Source organism: Salmo salar, chromosome 11 (genome assembly GCF_965601325.2).
Source record: "Salmo salar chromosome 11, fSalSal1, whole genome shotgun sequence".
NCBI classification, from domain to species: domain Eukaryota; kingdom Metazoa; phylum Chordata; class Actinopteri; order Salmoniformes; family Salmonidae; genus Salmo; species Salmo salar.
The window spans coordinates 85,745,337-85,767,883 of NC_138301.1; the positions used below are offsets into that span (position 1 = coordinate 85,745,337).

Below are 22,547 nucleotides of genomic sequence, written 5' to 3' on the forward strand. Positions count from 1 at the left end.
CAAACAGATGCACAGTTGAGAGCATCCTGTCGGGCTGTATCACCGCCTGGTACGGCAACTGCACCACCCTCAAACGCAAGGCTCTCCAGAGGGTCGTGCGGTCTGCACAACGCATCACCGGGGGCAAACTACCTGCCCTCCAGGACACCGACAGCCCCCGATGTCACAGGAAGGCCAAAAAGACCATCAAAGACAACAACCACCCGAGCCACTGCCTGTTCACCCCGCTATCATCCAGAAGGCGAGGTCAGTACAGATGCATCAAAGCTGGGACCGAGAAACTGAAAAACAGCTTCTATCTCAAGGCCATCAGACTGTTAAACAGCAATCACTAACTCAGAGAGGCTGCTGCCTACATACAGACTCAAATCATCGGGTACTTTAATAAACGGATCACTAGTCACTTTAAATAATGGCACTTTAATAATGTTTACATATATTACATTACTCATCTCATATGTACACTACCATTCAAAAGTTTGGGGTCACTTAGAAATGTCCTTGTTTTTTAAAGAAAAGCCTTTTTTTTTGGTCCATTAAAATAACATCAAATTGATCAGAAATACAGTGTAGACATTGTTAATGTTGTAAATGACTATTGTAGCTGGAAATGGCAGATTTTTTATGGAAAATCTACATAGGCATACAGAGGCCCATTATAAGCAACCATCAGTACTGTTTTCCAATGGCACGTTGTGTTAGCTAATCCAAATTTATCATTTTAAAAGGCCAATTGATCATTAGAAAACCAAACCCTTTTGCAATTATGTTAGCACAGCTGAAAACTGTTGTTCTGATTAAAGAAGCAATAAAAACTGGCCTTCTTTACACTAGTTGTGTATCTGGAGCATCAGCATTTGTGGGTTCGATTACAGGCTCAAAATGACCAGAAACAAATAACTTTCTTCTGAAACTTGTCAGTCTTTTCTTGTTCTGACAAATGAAGGCTATTCCATGCGAGAAATTGCCAAGAAACTGAAGATCTCGTACAACGCTGTGTCTTTTTTTATATTCGAATGAAAATATGTTGCCAATTGAATGGAAACCTAGTTATACACACAACAAAATGTGTTTCTAAATAGTACCAGATAGGGGTTCTTTGGGTTGTAACCACAGCGGAACCCTTTTTGGTGCTATATAGAACCCTTTTTTGAAGGTTCAATAAAGAACCATGCTCATAAGGTTCTAAATGGAACCTGCATGGTGCTATAAAGAAACATTTCCTAAGGTTCTATTGTATAAAGAACCATTAAAAAAGGTTCTATATAGCACCAAAAAGGGTTCCGCTATGGCTACAACCTTTTTTGGGGTTATATAGAACCCTTTTTTTATTGTCCTTCATATAACCTTTATGGAGAATGGTTCTATAAAGAACATTTCTCAGGTTTTTTTTAAATTCTTGTCAGCCATATTATATTGTTAAAATTCCACAGTGTTTTTTTGTTGATTGGCAAATTGAATCAAGTGAATTACCTCTGGAACAGCTGGGGGTCCCTGAGGAGAGCATTGGGAACCACTGACTGATTTAGTCAACCATTCTAAATTGACACAAGGTACTGTCAGTGGCCATGGACATATACTAGGTAATGGTATAACATAACCCAGTCTGGATTTTTAAAATAGAAAGACTCCCTTCTGGAGACGTGTGTGCTTTCCTCCGACTAGATACCTGGATACCTGTACAAGACCAACACAGGGACACACTTGCCTCCAGGACTAAGTTGCCAGTTATAAAAACAAAGTTTTTAATAAAGGTTTCTACAGAGATATATATAAATGTATGTACTGTATGTGTATAACGAAGAGTATGTATTTATATCAAAGAGCATGTACATATGTACTGTATGCTTGTCAAATCAAATCCCCAAAATATTGGTCGCATACACATATTTAGCAGATGTTATTGCGGGTGTAGCGAAATGCTTGTATAACACAAAAAAAATACTGCAAAGTTGCTTAGGAGTTAGAAGCAGAGCTGCCATGTCTACCGGCGCCATCTTGGCCCAAGTCTGCATTTCTGCAGGTTTGTTTTAACGTACAGAGAGCAGTGAGTCTTCTTGTAGAACTTCTGTTTCTTTGGTCCAGACACATTTTTTATCCTTCGTACAAGGAGGTGACAGACAATGTTGTTGTGTTGTTTGATGCAAGAAACCACTTTACAAAATAAATTGTATTATTATTCCCGTATCATTATTACAGAGAATCAGACAAATTATGCTACCCTCTGCCTATTGGCTACTTAGGTTATTCAAGCCTGTCCTTAAGACAACAAAAAAGCTCTTTACCCAACTCGCTTTTTAAAGATGTCTAGAAATGTACACGTTTTGTGATCTTGTAGGAAATAATCACTCCCCCATTGATGACAACAAATGATCTATAACTGGTTTAATAACTCACTAACTAGCAAAGGATATAAACAAATGAGCACACGTGGCTACATGCAGCTCTCAAAACAAGCGGATCTTCTCAGGACCGCAATTGTAAACACAGTCCAGTTCAAAGTGAATGGCACAGATCTTTTGGTGATAAAAAAATAATTATGATATTAATACACTTTGTAAAGTATGAATCGCTAAAGCCTGCACACCCTGTGGGTCCCTAGGACCAGGGATGGAGAACACTGCCTTCCAGAGTCAGATGATACTGTAGGAGAAGCTACTGATATGGAACTAGTAGTGTATATATACATCATGCCAGCCCTGAACACATGAATCAGGAGTTACTCTGCCACCCAGTGGTTGAGATCAGTAAGATTGTCCTCCCATAGGAAACTATTGTAACTACATTTATTAAAGTATCGGTAGACTGGTTTACACCTGGTCAAAAACATCTGAATGTAGCCAAAATATGATCATAATACTGTTTTCTTACCAGGTATAGATGAGGTCATGTACATCAACAGTAAACATGATTTACTATATTGTACTGTAGATGAAGCAGGCATTTTCACAGAGAAGCTAATGTGACCATTGATAATATAATCCTTCACAGGAAAAACAGAAATGAAGGCCTAATATTCTATTATGGATTGTACAGAAAACCATGCAGCCGCTACAATAGGCTACATTGTGTGTGTGTGTGTGTGTGTGTGTGTGTGTGTGTGTGTGTGTGTGTGTGTGTGTGTGTGTGTGTGTGTGTGTGTGTGTGTGTGTGTGTGTGTGTGTGTGTGTGAGGGGGAACTACACAGTCATGTCTCTAGGAACTGATTCTATAACACTGCAGAGTAGGAATTGGAGACCTTTAAGCTGAAGTAAACTCAACCATGTTTTTGGTCGGTTTCCTGTTTTTGGTCAGTTCTTTTCATGACCTTGAGTTCACCGCCCAGTGAAGTATGTGCCGTGTAGTGATGCGTGTGTGGCTCGCTGATCTTTCCGTATGGCTCTCTTCAGGTGGTGCCAGAACCAGCGCTGGGCAGCCGGACCGGCAGTTGCTGGCCACTCCAGAACACTGCGCCTGCAGAGCCGTCTGCGCAGGTGGAGGATGCGTGAGCGTCGCAGAACCTGGGGCTGCAGCAGCAGCAACACCATGGCATCCACACCCTCCTCCACCAGTCGCTGCTGCACCAGCAGGGCGGCCATTTTAACCACACCACGCGACAGGAAGCCCTCTGTCAGCACGAACACCGTTTTCCTGCTCTGCCGCACACTATTGGAAAGGTTATCCATGATAGGCATCCCTGGCATCCAATCACGCTCCTCCAGGCAGAGTGGGCGAACCCTCTCTCCGCGCTCCTCTAGTTCCACCCTAAGGTGGTTCAACACCCAATCAGAGGCCAGCGGGTCTGTGGTGTCATACATGACGAAGGCATCGTAGACACAGTCTGTGTCATGTAAGAGACATTGGTGCTTCAGCTTGGCCAAACAGTAGTAAAGAATATAGGACAGGTCCCAGTAAAAGAGGTGTGCTGTGAGAGATACCAATAGAAGGTGAACGACGACTAACAACGTGAGGATGCAGAAGGCCATTGCGTTGTCATCCTTCACGCATTCCTCTATGTCGTAACTCAGCACAGACCTGCCCCTCCTCTCCATGGGCATGTCGCATGTCACCTCAATGGCCAGCAGAGGGAGCTCCACCTCATTGCTCCTCATCCACATGTGGAACTCCAGCAAGTCACAGGTGCAGTGGAGCGGGTTCCCCTGTAGTGACAGCTGCTGGAGGTTGTTCTCAGCTCCAGATTCAAACGTTGTCTGGTTGATGAGCTCCAGCAGGTTGAAGCTGAGGTCCAGCACATACAGGCTCCTGGCGCCCCTGAGGAAACCAGGCACTAGCTGGGAAATCCTGTTATGGCTCAGGTCCAGCAGCCTCAGTGAACTGTTAAGAGTGGAGAAGGTTAAGGCCACTCGCTCCAGTTTGTTCTTACTCAAGTCCAGCTCCTCCAGATGTGGCAGTTGTGTGAGCCTCGTCCAGTTAAAGTCCTCAAGTCCGTTTTTACTCAGAGTCAAGTGTCTCAGGGTCTTGGGGAAGTTGTCGTATACCTCAGATGGGATGTGGTGGAGCTGGTTGTATGACAGATCCAGGGACGTCAGGTTATTAAGTTCTCTGAAAAGATGATTAAAGTCCAGACCCTTGTTCCACATGATGTCCAGGCGGTTGCCCTGGAAGTTCAATTCTTGCAGGGAGTTGCTTGACATGGCTTTATCAGTGAGGGTGCTGATCTCATTCCAGCTCAAGTTCAGAACCTTCAGAGAACCCAGGTTTTCTAGGAATGCTAAACTGTGGTTTAGCCCTGCCACCAGAAAGTAATGCTTATTATAACTCAAGTCCAACACCTCCAGTGCAGTCAGTTCACTGAATGCATGCTCAAAGCGCAGGTAGACTTTATTCTGGGATAGATCCAAGTACTTCAGCTTGGAGAAATGTACAAACTCACTGCCGTTGAACATGTCTCCAATGAAGTTAGATGACAGGTTGAGACAAGCTGTGTTGTTCAGGCCCTGCAGCATATCAGGGTTTATGTGGAAGATATTGTTTTTGCTGAGGTCGAGCACTGGACCGTACGCAAGACACTCTGGTTTAATGTTAGGCAAATGGCGACGGTAGAATTCATCCTTGTGTATCAAAGGCTCATACCTGTCTATATCTGGCTCATAGCCCCAGCCATACCCATTCACAGACAAGGCATCTGCCCTCTTGGACAGGAAAGTCAGACTGTTCTCTGAGAGGCCAACACTGGATAAATTGTGGAACTTTTCAAAAAGTGAAAGGTCTGTCCAATAGATGAAGTTGGTTGCCAAATTGAGGACAGACAGATTAGCTAAACTGTAAAGTGGTTCCAAGTGATTTTTGTGAAGAGCTGAAAAAACATAGTTTTCTAGGTGCAATGTCTTCAGAGATGCCAGTTTGGAAAAATTCTTTGAGAGGCTCAAGTTGTGGGAATTTTGTCCAGCATTATTGTAAGACAAGTCCATCACTTCTACGAAAGGTAGCACAGAGAGAAAGTCCCCATTGGCTATCTCCCCAACCAGACGATTAAATGAGAGGTACAGGTAGCGTAAGTTGGTGAGGTTCTCAAACCAGGTTGTTTGTAGGTGCTCTAGCGAGTTTCCTGATAGCCTCAGCTCCTGCAGCTGGGAGAGCTTCCTGAAGGCATCTGGGTGGATTTGTAGTGCTCCGTTGGGTGTATTACAGGGAAAGCAGAGGAACGGCGTGTTAGAACACACAGGACAGTTACCCGAAAAGTCTAGAGCGCTCAGATTAGTGAGTGCACTCAGGTCATGCTGGTGAATGTGGGTGATTAGGTTCCGTTCGAGTTTGAGCAGCTGGAGGGATGGGGGGAGGAAATGGGGGATGGCTTTCAGTCTGTTAAAAGACAGTGTCAGGTTTGTCAGGTTAGTGAGGCTGGAGAAAGTGTGGTTTGCAATATCCAGGGTCCCATTACAGACACTCCCTTGGCAGTTGTCACTTAAACGGATGACTTTAATTCGTGGAATATCCCTGAAGTTTTCCGGTGTTACAGTCCTGATGTCATTGTACCTCAGAAACAGAATCTGCAACCCAGACGGAAGGCCCCTCGGCACTGTGCAAAGGCCATTACCGTCAAGGAGCAGTGCCTCAAGCTGATCCAGCATGGAGAATGTTTGGTCCTCTATCTTCAATGGATGTTCCTGGGGGTTGAAGTTATGGCTAAGGTCTAGCAGAGTCAGATTCTGGAGGTTCCAGAACGAGGAGCTGGAGAGTATCTTGATTTGGTTGGAGGACAGGTCGAGCTCTGTGGCGTTCCAGCTGATATCGTGGGGTACCTGGAGTAGCTTCCTGTGCGAGCAGTTGAAGGCCAGTGAATGGTTGAGAGAGATGACATCACAGGGTAGTTTCCTCTGAGCCCAGGTCCTCCCAGAGCAGGAGGGGGAGAGACACAGCAACACTAGGAGTAACAGCAGCCTCTGAAAGGAAGTGTAAAGGGGACACCTGTGGGAACAGGATATGAGTATTTCATGGGCTGAAAACAATCTCAGTTCCCTGAAAGAAGGGACCGGCGTAACACATAGCTACAGACTACTTAAAGATACAGTATTATGCATTTCAAAGACTGTTGAGAATATGGAAGAATCCGAACCAAAAAGGAGCGCAGACGGCCTCCCATTACTTCTATTTTAAAAACTGAAAATCTGTCTTGACTTCATTTACTGTGTGGTACGTTCAATAATATGCTGGGCATCCCTGAGCTACAACAAATCCTACAATCCTGCTTCCCTAACTCTTTTCTAAACACTTTTAAGTTACCAAAAGTGTTATGAAATGTAGTAGGCGTACTGTAGTACTTTGGTTGTCAGAAAATTCACCAGTTCACATTTTTACAAGACTGAACTGTTCCTATGCATCACATCAAAATCACACTGTAGGCAAATAAAACACCATTCGGATTAAGTTTAAGCAGACCGGTCATGAACCTGCCATTGAGCTGTCAAGGGTTAGTCATGGTGTAGTCAGGGCCCGCAATCCACAAAGCATTGACCAGTGAGTCAATTTAAGTAACAAAATTAAAATATCCCCTTCAAAGTCTGTCAGTTTAAACTATCTGTTTTTTTGCATTGGCTGTCACGTTCTGACCATAGAAAGCTTTTATTTTCTATGGTAGAGTAGGTCAGGGCGTGACAGGGGGTTTTGTCTAGTTGATTTATTTCTATGTTGGTTCTAGTTTATTTTTCTATGTTGGGGGTTTTGTCTAGTTTCTGTATTTCTATGTTGTTGTTTTTTGGAATGATCTCCAATTAGAGGCAGCTGGTCATCGTTGTCTCTAATTGGGGATCATATTTAAGTTGTTGGTTTTCCCACTAGGTTTTGTGGGAGATTATTTTGAGTAAGTGTATGTTGCAATGCTTTGTCACGGTTTGTTGTTTTGTTCATTAGTTTCTTTTTATGTCTTGCATAGTTTCACAGTTATAATAAAATGTGGAACGATACACACGCTGCGCTTTGGTCCCATTCTTCAGACAGCCGTGACATTGGCTGTGTCTCAATTCACCAAATCTGCCTATGTTGACCTTCCACATCTATAGGGGAAAGAGCTACAGTGCTGTTTGTCAGACCAGGAAACATCCCGAAAATTGCTCCTCTCACTAAACTTCTGCAGCATCTGAACGGTTGAAGTCGATAATGCTGATGTGCCAACTTTTGTCTGTAGCGTCCGAACCGTTTGGGCTACAAACTAATATGCTCTACTACAGTACCCCACAAGAGTCACGGGACTCGGCTAAAGGTAACCTATACAAATTAATGTAGGTATAGAGGTAGTTTTGTGGCAACAAAAAAAATAGCGTTAAATATGAGCTTTTATCTCCTAGATAAAGGACAGACATTTTAATGAGTTGATTTTACTCCTGGCTCAGTAACATGAGTTTGTCTGGGCAGCATCTTAACATCATCCTAAAATCTACTCTGAGCTGGAAGTTTTTATTTTTATCTTAAAACAGGTTTTAACAGGATTCCATTTTTTTTTACTGTATTTTTTTGCCATTTATGAATGTGTTAATCAATACACCCAATGGCTTACACTTGCAATGACCAAATGCAATGAAGGCTTTAAATTCTATAGCTTGTGTCACCTCAGTCAACCATGGTGAATGTAAGTGTACATCAAATGCTGCAATGGTAAAACGTTTGATATAATTTTCAACTGACCCGATCACTTTGCCTACTCATATTGCCTAATATGTTGGCATGCAAACTTTATTCTCTTTTTTCTCCCAATTCTGATTGTTGTTACAAGCAGAATTTTGACAAGTACCATTATATCAACACACTTGTCACTCCCATTTAACAACTCTAAATGGCTTTGACACAGTAGGCATCAATTCACTTGCCAATAATGTCGCATACAACATTTGAAAGGTCTATAATATTCATCAAACATAATCAAAGTTAACATAAGCCCTACACTCAAAAAATGAGGGGTTCAACAAGGGTTCTTCTAAGATCCTCAAAGTTCTTTGAAGAACCTTCGGGTTCTTGGCGCTGGGGGTGGAGGAACCTCCTCAGTTGGTGGGGGTTCTTGCAGGAACCTAACTGCCCAACTGAAACATTTGAATTTGAAAGGACAGCAGGTGCAGGTGCTTAAAGGAAAAATGTAAAGATGTGTATGATCTAAATTGATGTTGTTTTAAGATGAAACCATCTATCTTTTGATATTTGTGCTAATCTTTCTAAAACAGAAAATGGACACAATTCAATGGATATCAATCAACAAAGAGGTAAGAATATGTAGGCTATAAGAATATGCTGAAGGCTAGCTGTATTGGGTGCAGATGACTGAACTGCTCACTTTTGTGTCTGCAGGTATACAGACAAGGAGGCATGCGAAGGTATGTCTATTGGTATGTTATGCAGATCACATGTACCATCCTCCTCCCTTACCTCTTCAATGAAAGTCCCATAGGCCTCTACATTATGGACATAGTATGTGTATGAAAACCATAATCAAAAGTTTTTTTCATTCACATTTACCACAAAAACCAAGGTATGAATACTGGTGTGTGCACGTTTTGTTAAACATCTGTATAATTACTATTTTTTGGATTCAGACTTTAACCCCCCTACACCTCTGATGAATATAACAGGAAACCTGTTCAATCACCATGCACTGCAAAATCATTCTGGCTATGGCTAACGTCAACACATTAACATCAACACGCCAGAGGAAAGGGAAAGGGGGATACCTAGTCAGTTGTACAACTGAATGCCTTCAGGATATACCCATTGGACTTGGGGCTCTGCTGGGAGTTTACCTCATATTTGGATATTTTTATTCTGCTTTGCCACTAAAATTATAATAAACACTAAAATATTGTGTTGTTAATAATAATAGGGGGGTAGTTCAAAAATTAACCCCAAAAGGTTCTTCAAAAGGTTCTTTGAGGATCCATTAAAATTGGTTCTTTGAAAAACTTATAAGGGTTCCCCCACAGTTTCAGTTTGAAGAACCCCTAAAGGCCACTCCAGGAACCTTTTATTTTTAGTGTAGATGCCATCAATTGCCCAATTTAGGCATGGTCAATTTAGACATATATTTTAACACCATGGTGTTGTGCTCCAAATGGATAACTTGAGTTAACATGAAGTAGGTAATTAAATAATCAAAAACGTGTTTATTAGCCTAGTGGTTATAAGTATGTAGGCATATCATGTAAAATAGGCCTCATGTGTTATTCAGGGCAGGTGGGGCTTTGAGCCCCACTTTTTTTGTGGGGGGGGCTTTCCTGTTTTGCATGTTATTTTGGTGTTAATACGTATCACACATCAGTTTGCAAACAGTGTGGAAAAAAAAGAACGGCCCATGTTCTGAATTCTGTTGCTGTACATTTCAAAAGTGCTGAACAAATAGTTATATTGACTATGTCCGTCCTAGCTCGCTCATTAATGTCTACATCGAAATTACAGATTGCCTCATCTGCTTGTCGTCCCCTTGTGCCGTAGTTTGTACATCTCAATTGTCAGTAGAAACCACATGTGTTTAAGCAAGTCAGCCATATCAGCTATGATTCTTTAAAAGGCAGTAAACGAGGCTGAATGAACTGTTTCGCTGCCAGACAAGACTCCGCTGATAGCCAGGTGTAGCAGTGGTAAGGTGTTGGGACTCTGCTGGGACAGCTTTATGTACGCCCTAACAGTTTTTGGGCATGTTTGTCACCGTTATAGTGAAATTAATGTATTGTTTAATATTGTTGTGTAGTGGCATTGCTGGCATGCATCCCACTTTCTTTTTTTTGCCCCACCAAGATTTACAGGCTAAAATCGCCACTGCAAATTATATACTTCATCGTAATGTACGATCGCCAGGTAAGCCTACTTTACCATTTAATTGTGAATGTTTTGCCGAAAGTACTTATGTCAACCCACAAGACGGTTATCACATCAATTACACAAGGAGTGATAAACAAACACGCGCACCACACAGACAGACGGGCAAAATTGCTGGAAATTAATTGGCAGATATTTTGTGTTAGTGGCTAACCAGGGATGGGATAATGTGAGTGTTGTGTTGAATAAATAGTAGCTGGGAGCTTGCGGTGTCTGATAGGCTACTTGTGAGATTTGTTTATGACAATTTGCGGTGAAAATTGCATGTACTTTCAGAATTGTTTAGCGAGCTACTCATAGGTGGGTTGCGAGCGACTGGTAACTCGTGATCGACCTGACATCGAACAATAGCCTACTGTGGTCATTGTTCAAGTCAGACAGCATAAATTGTCATCGAAATGCCATTGAACTCATGAATCACAGGTAGGCCTATTTTAACGCATATAGATTTTAAGTGTAAAGCATAAGGAATAGACACATTCAGCGATAACCTGTATAAACATAAGTATGTGGACACCCCTTCAAATTAGGGAATTTGTCTATTTCAGCCACACCCATTGCTGACAGCTGTATAAAATCGAGCACACAGCCATGCAATCTAAATAGACAGACATTGGCAGTAAAATGACCTTACTGAAGAGCTCAGTGACTTTCAACATGGCACTGTCGTAGGATGCCAACATTCCAACAAGTCAGTTCTTCTAATTTCTGCCCTGCTAGAGCTGCCCCGGTCAACTGTAAGTGCTGTTATTGTGAGGTGGAAACATCTAGGAGCAACAATAGCGAAGTGGTAGGCCACACAAGCTCACAGAACGGAACCGCTGAGTGCTGAAGCTAAAGATCGTCTGTCCTCGGTTGCAACACTCACTACCGAGTTCCAAAATACCTCTGGAAGCAATGTCAGCACAATAACTGTTCGTCGGGAGCTTCATGAAATGGATTTCCATGGCCGAGCAGCCGCACACAAGCCTATGATCACAATGTGTAATGCCAAGCATTAGCTGGAGTGGTGCAAAGCTCGCTGCAGTTGGACTCTGGAACAGTGGAAATGCGTTCTCTGGAGTGATGAATCACGCTTCACCATCTGGTAGTCCATCTGGGGCTGTTTTTCATAGTTAGGACTAGGCCCCTTAGTTCCAGTGAAGGGAAATCTTAACGTTACAGCCTACAATGACATTCTAGACGATTATGTGCTTCCAACTTTGTGAGCCTTGGGGAAGGCCCTTTCCTGTTTCAGCGTGACAATGCCCCCGTGCACGAAGCGAGGTCCATACAGAAATGGTTTGTCGAGATCGTTGTGGAAGAACTAGACTGGCCTGCACAGAGCCCTGACCTCAACTCCATCAAACACCTTTGGGATGAATTGGAACATCGCCCAATATCAGTGCCCAACTTCACTAATGCTCTTGTGGCTGAATGGAAGCAAGTCCTCGCAGAAATGTTCCAACATTTAGTGGAAAGCCTTCCCTGAAGAGTGGAGGCTATTATAGTAGCAAAGGAGAGAATCAACTCCATATTAATGCCCCTGATTTTGTAATGAGATGTTCGACGAGCAGGTGTCCACATACTCTTGGTGTTGTAGTGTATCTATTTTAATGCCTGATTCTTTTATCTAAGTGTCATTTTCAAGTGTTGTTTTTTCATAATGCTGTTAGAGTTGTCATAGAGAAGTCGTGGTTGGAGGAGCGTGGTTGGAGGAGCCTCTGCTGGGTAATAAGCCTATAGCACAGTAAGAGGAAGTTGTCTAACTGCCTGTGATGAACTTCCACATTCAGAGAAAATACTTTCTGTCTGTCTGGGGAATGTAAAGAAATGCTAATGTTGTTGCCAGGATTCTTCTTTTCACAACCGGATGGCATATTGTACTGAATCATACAGTTTGGTTGTTAAAAGCTGGATTTTGATTACCCTTATCAACACTCCATCAATCCCATTCAACAACTGTCTAAATCGCTTTTGGCACAGTAGGCCTAGGCATCAAGTCACTTGCCGATAATGTTGCATAAAACGATAGACCTTTCAAACATTAATCATCGAACACTTAGGCCCCAGATGCTATCAACTGCCCAATGTATACCTTTACTGAAGGGATAACTTGAAATAACATGATGTAGGTTAATGATGAAATCAAAAGAAGCATTAGTGATTATTTATTAGCCTAGTGGTTAAGTATTTAGGTAAACTCAGCAAAAAAAAAGAAACGTCCCTTTTTCAGGACCCTGTCTTTCAAAGATAATTTGAAAAATCCAAATAACTTCACAGATCTTCATTGTCAAGGGCTTTAACACTGTTCCCCATGCTTGTTCAATGAACCATAAACAATTAATGAACATGCACCTGTGGAACGGTCATTAAGACGCAAACAGCTTACAGACGGTAGACAATTAAGGTCACAGTTATGAAAACTTAGGACACTAAAAAGGCCTTTCTACTGACTCTGGAAAAACACCAAAAGAAAGATGCCCAGGGTCCCTGCTCATCTGCGTGAACATGCCTTAGGCATGCTGCAAGGAGGCATGAGGACTGCAGATGTGGCCAGGGCAATAAATTGCAATCTCTGTACTGTGAGATGCCTAAGACAGCGCTACAGAGAGACAGGACAGACAGCTGATCGTCCTCGCAGTAGCAGACCACGTGTAACAACACCTGCACAGGATCGGTACATCCGAACATCACACCGCGGGACAGGTACAGGATGGCAACAACAACTGCCCGAGTAATGCACTATCCCTCCATCAGTGCTCAGACTGTCCGCAATAGGCTGAGAGAGGCTGGACTGAGGGCTTGTAGGCCTGTTGTAAGGCAGGTCCTCACCAGACATCACCGGCAACAACGTCGCCTATGGACACAAACCCGTCGTCGCTGGACCAGACAGGACTGGCAAAAAAGTGCTCTTCACTGACGAGTCGCGGTTTTGTCTCACCAGGGGTGATGGTTGGATTCGTGTTTATCGTCGAAGGAATGAGCGTTACACCGAGGCCTGTACTCTGGAGCGGGATCGATTTGGAGGTGGAGGATCCGTCAAGGTCTGGGGCGGTGTGTCACAGCATCATTGGACTGAGCTTGTTGTCATTGCAGGCAATCTCAATGCTGTGCGTTACAGGGAAGACATCCTCCTCCCTCATGTGGTACTCTTCCTACGGGTTCATCCTGACATGACCCTCTAGCATGACAATGCCACCAGCCATACTGCACATTCTGTGCGTGATTTCCTGCAAGACAGGAATGTCAGTGTTCTGCCATGGCCAGCGAAGAGCCCGGATCTCAATCCCATTGAGCACGTCTAGGACCTGTTGGATCGGAGGGTGAGTGCTAGGGCCATTCCCCCAAAAAATGTCCGGGAACTTGCAGGTGCCTTGGTGGAAGAGTGGGGTAACATCTCACAGCAAGAACTAGCAAATCTGGTGCAGTCCATGAGGAGGAGATGCACTGCAGTACTTAATGCAGCTGGTGGCCACACCAGATACTGACTGTTACTTTTGATTTTGACCCCCCCTTTGTTCAGGGACACATTATTCAATTTCTGTTAGTCACATGTCTGTGGAACTTGTTCAGTTTATGTCTCAGTTGTTGAATCTTGTTATGTTCATGCTGAAAATAAATGCAGTTGACAGTGAGAGGACGTTTCTTTTTTGCTGAGTATATATCATGTGAATTAGGCCTCATGTAAAATCATTGTCAAATGTGCAAGAGAGAGGCTACTCTTAGGTCTAGATTATTTGTGGGTTGATCATAAAGCAATATCAAAACATTCTTTCAACTCCAAAGAAATTGCCTGTCTATGTCACAGGAACCACTGACTTGATGCCTTTTTATAATCAAGACACCTGCTGGTAACTCTTAACTGGTGAAGACAGCTCATGAGGTCTTCTAAATATCTGTCGACTAGGTGATGGCTTTGTCTAGACTGATCCGTGGAGAACGGAAACCAAATTAGATTTGATGAATTTTGGTCCATGGTCCATGCGCATGTTGCTCTTTTCTAATTGGTTAATTTATCCGTCCGCCCGTCAAAAAATCAATTTATCTGGGGCCTCATTTATAACGGTTGCGTAAATTGCACATTAAATATCTGCGTTCGCCATTTCTGAAAAGACTGCACATGTACAGATATATTGAGATGCATAAACTTGGCGCACGCCATACATACGCTTGTTTCCCGTTATAAATTAGACCTATCCTGAAACTGTGCGCGTGTGAACGATAATTAAAACTCCGCCTGAAAAACAACCATCATTCACCTTTTATGGTTATAATAACGGTCTTATTTGCTGTATACTTTGGAAGTATTCGAATTAGGACGAGGCAGTTTTCTAAAGGATAACATTAGCGAACTTGATCAAATGTCTTTGTAGGTGATGGCAGAATGTTACACTTTTGCAGTGGCATTTGCTGTAAGGCTATCTGGCAGACAATAATTGCACATTGCTGTGGACCTGTAAACAGACCGTTTGAATTTAATAGGACCTAAATGTTTTGCATTTACTTTTTGTTGAACCTATGCTGCATTGCCCGAATTCTGAAACATTGTCTTTGTCTACTTACAGTGGTAGCCATACACACTTCAATGCAAAAGATAAACTGTCTATTCACCTGTTAAAATCCACTGTATGTTATGAACCACTCTTCCTTTCAAATGACTAGAGCAAAATACTCGAAATAATACCAATAGGTCCAATTAAATGACAAATGCGCATGGTCATTTGTTATAGGCTATGGCTACTTCGGGAATATGAATCCATCATCCATGGCCAGTAGAAGAGAGGAATTTATTCTGCAATGGTTATGAAAATATGTATTGTGTATAAATGCAATATTGTCTACTTGAGAAGTGTGAGATTACAGTATTCAGACGTAAGCTATAGAAGTAACCTCCAACTGTCTGTTCCACTGTTAATTAACTGTTAATTAACTGCGGATGGTGTAGAGCAAATACTTGAAATAGCTTATCATTTGCTACTGTGAAGTGGGTCAAATTAAACGAGTGATGGGACCTCACGACTATGAAACCATCACAGAAAAGGTGAGTAATTTATTATCGCAATATCATGGAAATGAAATAAATAATAGCCTAGGAAATAGATGCCTATTTCTCATTTTAAATGCTAAGATTAACAAAATAAATGTTCTCTCTTCTCACTAACGGCAAATGATTACATCTTGTTATTGAATAAGCGTGTCCATCATATCACAAATGTGCACAAAATACTAATCTACTTGCCTTCTAGCAATGCAATACTTAGTTCAACCTGATGGAAATTGTATGGTTATGGATGTGTCATTTCTGCTGACCGTCAACATACTGTAGGACTCTCTTTGAGAAAGCATGGGAAATCACGGATACGGATCAAATCACTGATACGGATCAAATTATCACGAAAGAGGCTTCATGCAGAGCTTTTATTTGTTATGCATACCAGTATGAGTGTAAAATGTCTATATTCCCCGTACTTTTCTAGACTGAGATGCTTTGTGGATATGGCCCCAGTTCTCAATATAGAATAGCCTACCGTGGTCATTGTTCAAGTCAGAGAGCATAAATTGTCATCGAAATGCCATTCAACTCATGAATTAAAAGTATTTGAAGGCATACAGATGTTAAGTGTAAAGCATAAGAAATACACACATTCAGAAATATCTATTTTCATGTCTGATTCTTTTATCTAAGTGTAATTTTCCTTACCAGTGTTGTTCCTTCATAATGCTGTCAGAGATGTCAGACTAGTAATGGATAGATGAGCCTCCTCTGTTTAATATAGCACAGTAAGAGGAAGCTGTCTAACTGTGATGAACTTCCACATTGAGAAAATACTTTGTCTGTCTTGGAAATGATTTCTTATGGGGAATGTCAAACATACTAAACGTTACAAATTGTTCCCCTGTTCGGGTCAACTAAGACCAGGAAGAACTCTTCACCCTATTAGATGACCTGACCATGACAAACTCCGGTTTACAGTATAATAGTTTATATCAGGGGTCGCCAACCTCTCGTAGCATGAGAGCGACTTAAAGAAAAAAATGAAACCCAGGTCCTTAGTGTACAAGAGAAAGTAGTGCATTATGTTTTCTGTCAATATACCTGGTAAAATAATGGTTAACAAACAACTCCAAGGGGGGCCCTATAAAATCTGTGACCCCCCCCCCCCAAATTAGGTTCTCAGTTTTATTTTTCACAATTGTTCATAGAGTAACAACGAAATTGGATATTCTGAGTTAATGTCAATGCTTAAATCACAAGAGAATACTTTTTTGGGGGGTCTGGAAGAAAACTAAGAAATGTAGATTTTGGAGTGTAATTGCGCATCTGGCACTTTTAATTTGGCCTCTAGCTAGTGAGCAGGGGCGGGAATCGCGGGGGGGACGGGGGGCACACGACCCCCCCATCCTGGGAAAAATATGATTTGTCCCCCCCAGTATATCACTGAATCATAACTATGTAATTTAAATAATATTAATAATACGCAATGAAAGCAATTGTGCTGATTATAGACACTTAATAGCGAGTTTTTAAGTTTCAAAAGATTGCGACCCCCCCCCCCCCCCCCCCACCCTTTTCCTCACAATGGTTTGATCCACTGGCAGGGTAACAGAGGGGTCTAGCCACTGTCTGAAAGGCACTCAATGAACGTAACTGACGTGAGGTTAATCCAGTCAATCGCACACACACACTAGCTGAATATGCAGAGCTAGCGCGCAAATATTAACTATTACGCAAGCTAGTACCTATTCCATTTATGTGGCCTCGTCAAAGATGGAATCTTTGCTATCGTCAATTTATTCCGAGATCAGCATGCAGATGATGTAAGTTAGTGCTTCAAAGTCCCTGTGATAAGGTTAGCGATAAACTGAAGTCCAAACTGAACAGAACTACACTCTCTTCTACCATTGTCTTAAATATATTTAATGGTCTCGTTGCAAAAGCTAAATTGTCGCAAGGGAACTTTTATTTATTTATTTTATTTAACCCGGGTAGCAAAGATTATAGCAAACACCACTGAAACTGAATTGGTGCTCGCTAGCTTTGCAAATTCAGCTATTGTTGGAAGCCAGCCAATATGAAACAAACTATTCAAATTACAAAAGGTTGCAGCATATGTTGTGTAAATGGTGAACTCATACAGCTATCAACTCTTGTCATTTTAATCCGTTTCACATTTGCTAGCTACCTTTTAGATCGAAGCCCAAATAGAATGATAAAAGATAAGATGATAGAAGCCCATCTCCTACTGTAAATAACCTACACACTGTGTGTGTAGCCAGCCAGCCAGGTAGAAAAATGGCAGAAAAATAAAAGACGGACATCAGAGTATTTTTCAGTACACCAAAACGCAAAGTAAGAACCCTAGTAGCCTAATATCTCAGACTAGTTGATAAAATGTTCATAAGAAAGAAATGAAATTCTAATGGAAATGTTTCACAATGATGTCATTAGGCAGAGCAGGCAACAGATGGCACACAGACAGCAGAGTTGGGGACAGATATGCAGGAACAGACTGGCAGAGACAGGGAGTCTCAGGTAAGTTTGTTGAGTCTTTGTTTGGCAACATTATGAAAGGTTCTCCATTTTTTTTACTTGTAAAATAGGAACATAATTGGAAAATGCCATGGATACCCCCACTCTCAACTTAAACTGGTGACTGAACTAAGATTTGTTAAAGGCAATGGTATTGCTGTTGTGAGTAGTTAGCCTTCCCTGTAGCTCAGTTGGTAGAGCATGGTGTTTGCAATGCCAGGGTTGTGGGTTCGGTTCCCACGGGGGGCCAGCACAGAAAAAAAATAATGTATGAAATGTAAAGTTCCGGAACTCCAATTTGAGCAGCAGCAGCTGAAAAATGAGCTCCTACAAATATTGAAATGTACATGGTTTTTAGAGTGAAGTACATCGGAAAAAAGCAAAAGAAAACTGCAAGACTGAATAGGAGAAAAAACAAGCAACAAACAAAGAAGATAGGCTTTTGAAAAATAACTACAATTTTATGAAAAATAGTTATCTTGGCTAGCTGAATTGTTTACCAGTTGCTAAGCAGTTGCTAGGGACTCTTTTGGAAGAAGCTAGCTAGCTAACGAAGAACAACAAAGAATATCTAGTTAACAGAAGAAAAGAAAGAGAAAATCAGGACAGAAGAAAAAGGATATCAAAGTGAAACAGTTCTCTAAAGACACAAGAGACAATAATACAAGAAACAACACTTCTGTAGCTTGTCAACTATGTGTCTGTCTATCCCTGTTCTCTCCCCTCTGCACAGGCCATACAAACACTTCACACCGCGTGGCCGCTGCCACTCTAACCACGTGGAGTTCCAGGTCTCCGGCAGCCTCTGGAACTGCCGGTCTGCGGCCAACAAGGCTGAGTTCATCTCAGCCTATGCTACCCTCCAGTCCCTAGACTTCCTGGCGCTGACGGAAACATGGATTACCACAGATAACACTGCTACTCCTACTGCTCTCTCTTCGTCTGCCCACGTGTTCTCGCATACCCCTAGAGCATCGAGCCAGCGGGGTGGTGGCACTGGAATCCTCATCTCTCCCAAGTGGACATTCTCTCTTTCTCCCCTGACCCATCTGTCTATCTCCTCCTTTGAATTCCATGCTGTCACAGTTACCAGCCCTTTCAAGCTTAACATCCTTATCATTTATCGCCCTCCAGGTTCCCTTGGAGAGTTCATCAATGAGCTTGACGCCTTGATAAGTTCCTTTCCTGAGGATGGCTCACCTCTCACAGTTCTGGGTGACTTTAACCTCCCCACGTCTACCTTTGACTCATTCCTCTCTGCCTCCTTCTTTCCACTCCTCTCCTCTTTTGACCTCACCCTCTCACCTTCCCCCCCTACTCACAAGGCAGGCAATACGCTTGACCTCATCTTTACTAGATGCTGTTCTTCCACTAATCTCATTGCAACTCCCCTCCAAATCTCCGACCACTACCTTGTATCCTTTTCCCTCTTGCTCTCATCCAACACTTCTCACTCTGCCCCTACTCGGATGGTATTGCGCCGTCCCAACCTTCGCTCTCTCTCTCCCGCTACTCTCTCCTCTGCCATCCTATCATCTCTTCCCTCTGCTCAAACCTTCTCCAACCTATCTCCTGATTCTGCCTCCTCAACCCTCCTCTCCTTCTGCATCCTTTGATTTTCTCTGTCCCCTATCCTCCAGGCCGGCTCGGTCCTCCCCTCCTGCTCCGTGGCTCGACGACTCACTACGAGCTCACAGAACAGGGCTCCGGGCAGCTGAGCGGAAATGGAGGAAAACTCGCCTCCCTGCGGACCTGGCATCCTTTCACTCCCTCCTCTCTACATTCTCCTCTTCTGTCTCTGCTGCTAAAGCCACTTTCTACCACTCTAAATTCCAAGCATCTGCCTCTAACCCTAGGAAGCTCTTTGCTACCTTCTCCTCCCTCCGTAATCCTCCACCTCCCCCCCCTCCTCCCTCTCTGCGGATGACTTCGTCAACCATTTTGAAAAGAAGGTTGACGATATCCGATCCTCGTTTGCTAAGTCAAACGACACCGCTGGTCCTGCTCACACTGCCCTACCCTGTGCTTTGACCTCTTTCTCCCCTCTCTCTCCAGATGAAATCTCGCGTCTTGTGACGGCCGGCCGCCCAACAACCTGCCCACTTGACCCTATCCCCTCCTCTCTTCTCCAGACCATTTCCGGAGACCTTCTCCCCTACCTCACCTCGCTCATCAACTCATCCTTGACCGCTGGCTACGTCCCTTCCATCTTCAAGAGAGCGAGAGTTGCACCCCTTCTGAAAAAACCTACACTCGATCCCTCCGATGTCAACAACTACAGACCAGTATCCCTTCTTTCTTTTCTCTCCAAAACTCTTGAACGTGCCGTCCTTGGCCAGCTCTCCTGCTATCTCTCTCAGAATGACCTTCTTGATCCTAATCAGTCAGGTTTCAAGACTGGGCATTCAACTGAGACTGCTCTTCTCTGTGTCACGGAGGCTCTCCGCACTGCTAAAGCTAACTCTCTCTCCTCTGCTCTCATCCTTCTAGACCTATCTGCTGCCTTTGATACTGTGAACCATCAGATCCTCCTCTCCACCCTCTACGAGTTGGGCATCTCCGGCGCGGCCCACGCTTGGATTGCGTCCTACCTGACAGGTCTCTCCTACCAGGTGGCGTGGCGAGAATCTGTCTCCGCACCATGCGCTCTCACCACTGGTGTCCACCAGGGCTCTGTTCTAGGCCCTCTCCTATTCTCGCTATACACCAAGTCACTTGGCTCTGTCATATCCTCACATGGTCTCTCCTATCATTGCTATGCAGACGACACACAATTAATCTTCTCCTTTCCCCCTTCTGATAACCAGGCGGCGAATCGCATCTCTGCATGTCTGTCAGACATATCAGTGTGGATGACGGATCACCACCTCAAGCTGAACCTCGGCAAGACGGAGCTGCTCTTCCTCCCGGGGAAGGACTGCCCGTTCCATGATCTCGCCATCACGGTTGACAACTCCCTTGTGTCCTCCTCCCAGAGTGCTAAGAACCTTGGCGTGATCCTGGACAACACCCTGTCGTTCTCCACTAACATCAAGGCGGTGACCCGATCCTGTAGGTTCATGCTCTACAACATTCGCAGAGTACGACCCTGCCTCACACAGGAAGCGGCGCAGGTCCTAATCCAGGCACTTGTCATCTCCCGTCTAGATTACTGCAACTCGCTGTTGGCTGGGCTCCCTGCCTGTGCCATTAAACCCCTACAACTCATCCAGAACGCCGCAGCCCGTCTGGTGTTCAACCTTCCCAAGTTCTCTCACGTCACCCCGCTCCTCCGCTCTCTCCACTGGCTTCCAGTTGAAGCTCGCATCCGCTACAAGACCATGGTGATTGCCTACGGAGCTGTGAATGGAACGGCACCTCCATACCTTCAGGCTCTGATCAGGCCCTACACCCAAACAAGGGCACTGTGTTCATCCACCTCTGGCCTGCTGGCCCCCCTACCTCTGAGGAAGCACAGTTCCCGCTCAGCCCAGTCAAAACTGTTCGCTGCTCTGGCACCCCAATGGTGGAACAAGCTCCCTCACGACGCCAGGACAGCGGAGTCAATCACCACCTTCCGGAGACACCTGAAACCCCACCTCTTTAACCTCTATGGGCTAGGTGGGACGCTAGCGTCCCCCCCGTGGTGCACTCCATCAACAGCAGGTGCATTTCAAGAGCGGCAAATTTGAATCCAAATAAATGTCAAAATTCAAATTTTTCAAACATACAACTATTTTACACCCTTTGAAAGATAAACATCTCCTTAATCTAACCACGTTTTACGATTTCAAAAAGGTTTTACGGCGAAAGCATAAATTTAGAGTATGTTAGGACAGTACATTTACAAGAGTTGTGTGTAATGTTTTGTCAATTCAAAGACAGGGTCACCAAAACCATAAAACCAGCTAAAATGATGCACTAACCTTTTACAATCTCCATCAGATGACGCTCCTAGGACATTATGTTAGACAATGCATGCATTTTTAGTTCTATCAAGTTCATATTTATATCCAAAAACAGCGTTTTACTATGGCATTGATGTTGAGGAAATCGTTTCCCTCCAATAACCGGCAGTCAAGTCAACACCACAAATTAAATCATTAAAATTAGAAAACATTGGTAAAATATTATATTGTCATTTAAAGAATTATAGATTTACATCTCTTGAACGCAATCAACTTGCCAGATTTAAAAATAACCTTACTGGGAAATCACACTTTGCAATAATCTGAGCACTGCGCCCAGAAAAATACGCGTTGCGATACAGACTAGACGTCATGTTGGGGAGATCTAAAATCGAAAATACTATGTAAATAATCCAATACCTTTGATTCTCTTCATCAGATGTCACTTCCAGGTATCACAGGTCCATAACGAATGTAGTTTTGTTCAAAAAAGCTCATTTATGTCCAAAAATCTCCGTCTTGTTAGCACATGATCTAAGCCAGCCGGACTTCTCGTCATGAACGAGGGGAAAAAATATATTTACGTTCGTTCAAACATGTCAAACGTTGTATAGCATAAATCATTAGGGCCTTTTTTAACCAGAACATGAATAATATTCAAGGTGGACGAATGCATACTCTTTTATAACGTATTGGAACGAGGGTACCCAACATGAACTCGCGCGCCAGGTGTCTAATGGGCCATCATCGTTCCATGGCTCTTGTTCGGTCAGATCTCCCTCCAGAAGACTCAAAACACTTTGTAAAGGCTGGTGACATCTAGTGGAAGCAATAGGAAGTGCCAAAATATT

The 22,547-nt window shown here is 43.3% G+C and overlaps 1 protein-coding gene across 1 annotated transcript; it reads right to left on the bottom strand.

Annotated features, from left to right (window-relative positions):
* Positions 1 to 2,772: 2,772 nt before the first annotated feature.
* LOC106563113 (toll-like receptor 8) lies at positions 2,773 to 16,016 on the bottom strand. The gene is made up of 2 exons (XM_014128336.3): positions 15,980 to 16,016; positions 2,773 to 6,408 (listed from the first exon to the last, which is right to left on the bottom strand). Exons 1-2 carry the CDS (start codon positions 15,994 to 15,996, stop codon positions 3,315 to 3,317), a joined length of 3,111 nt encoding a protein of 1,036 aa, XP_013983811.1. The 5' UTR covers positions 15,997 to 16,016; the 3' UTR covers positions 2,773 to 3,314.
* Positions 16,017 to 22,547: the final 6,531 nt, after the last annotated feature.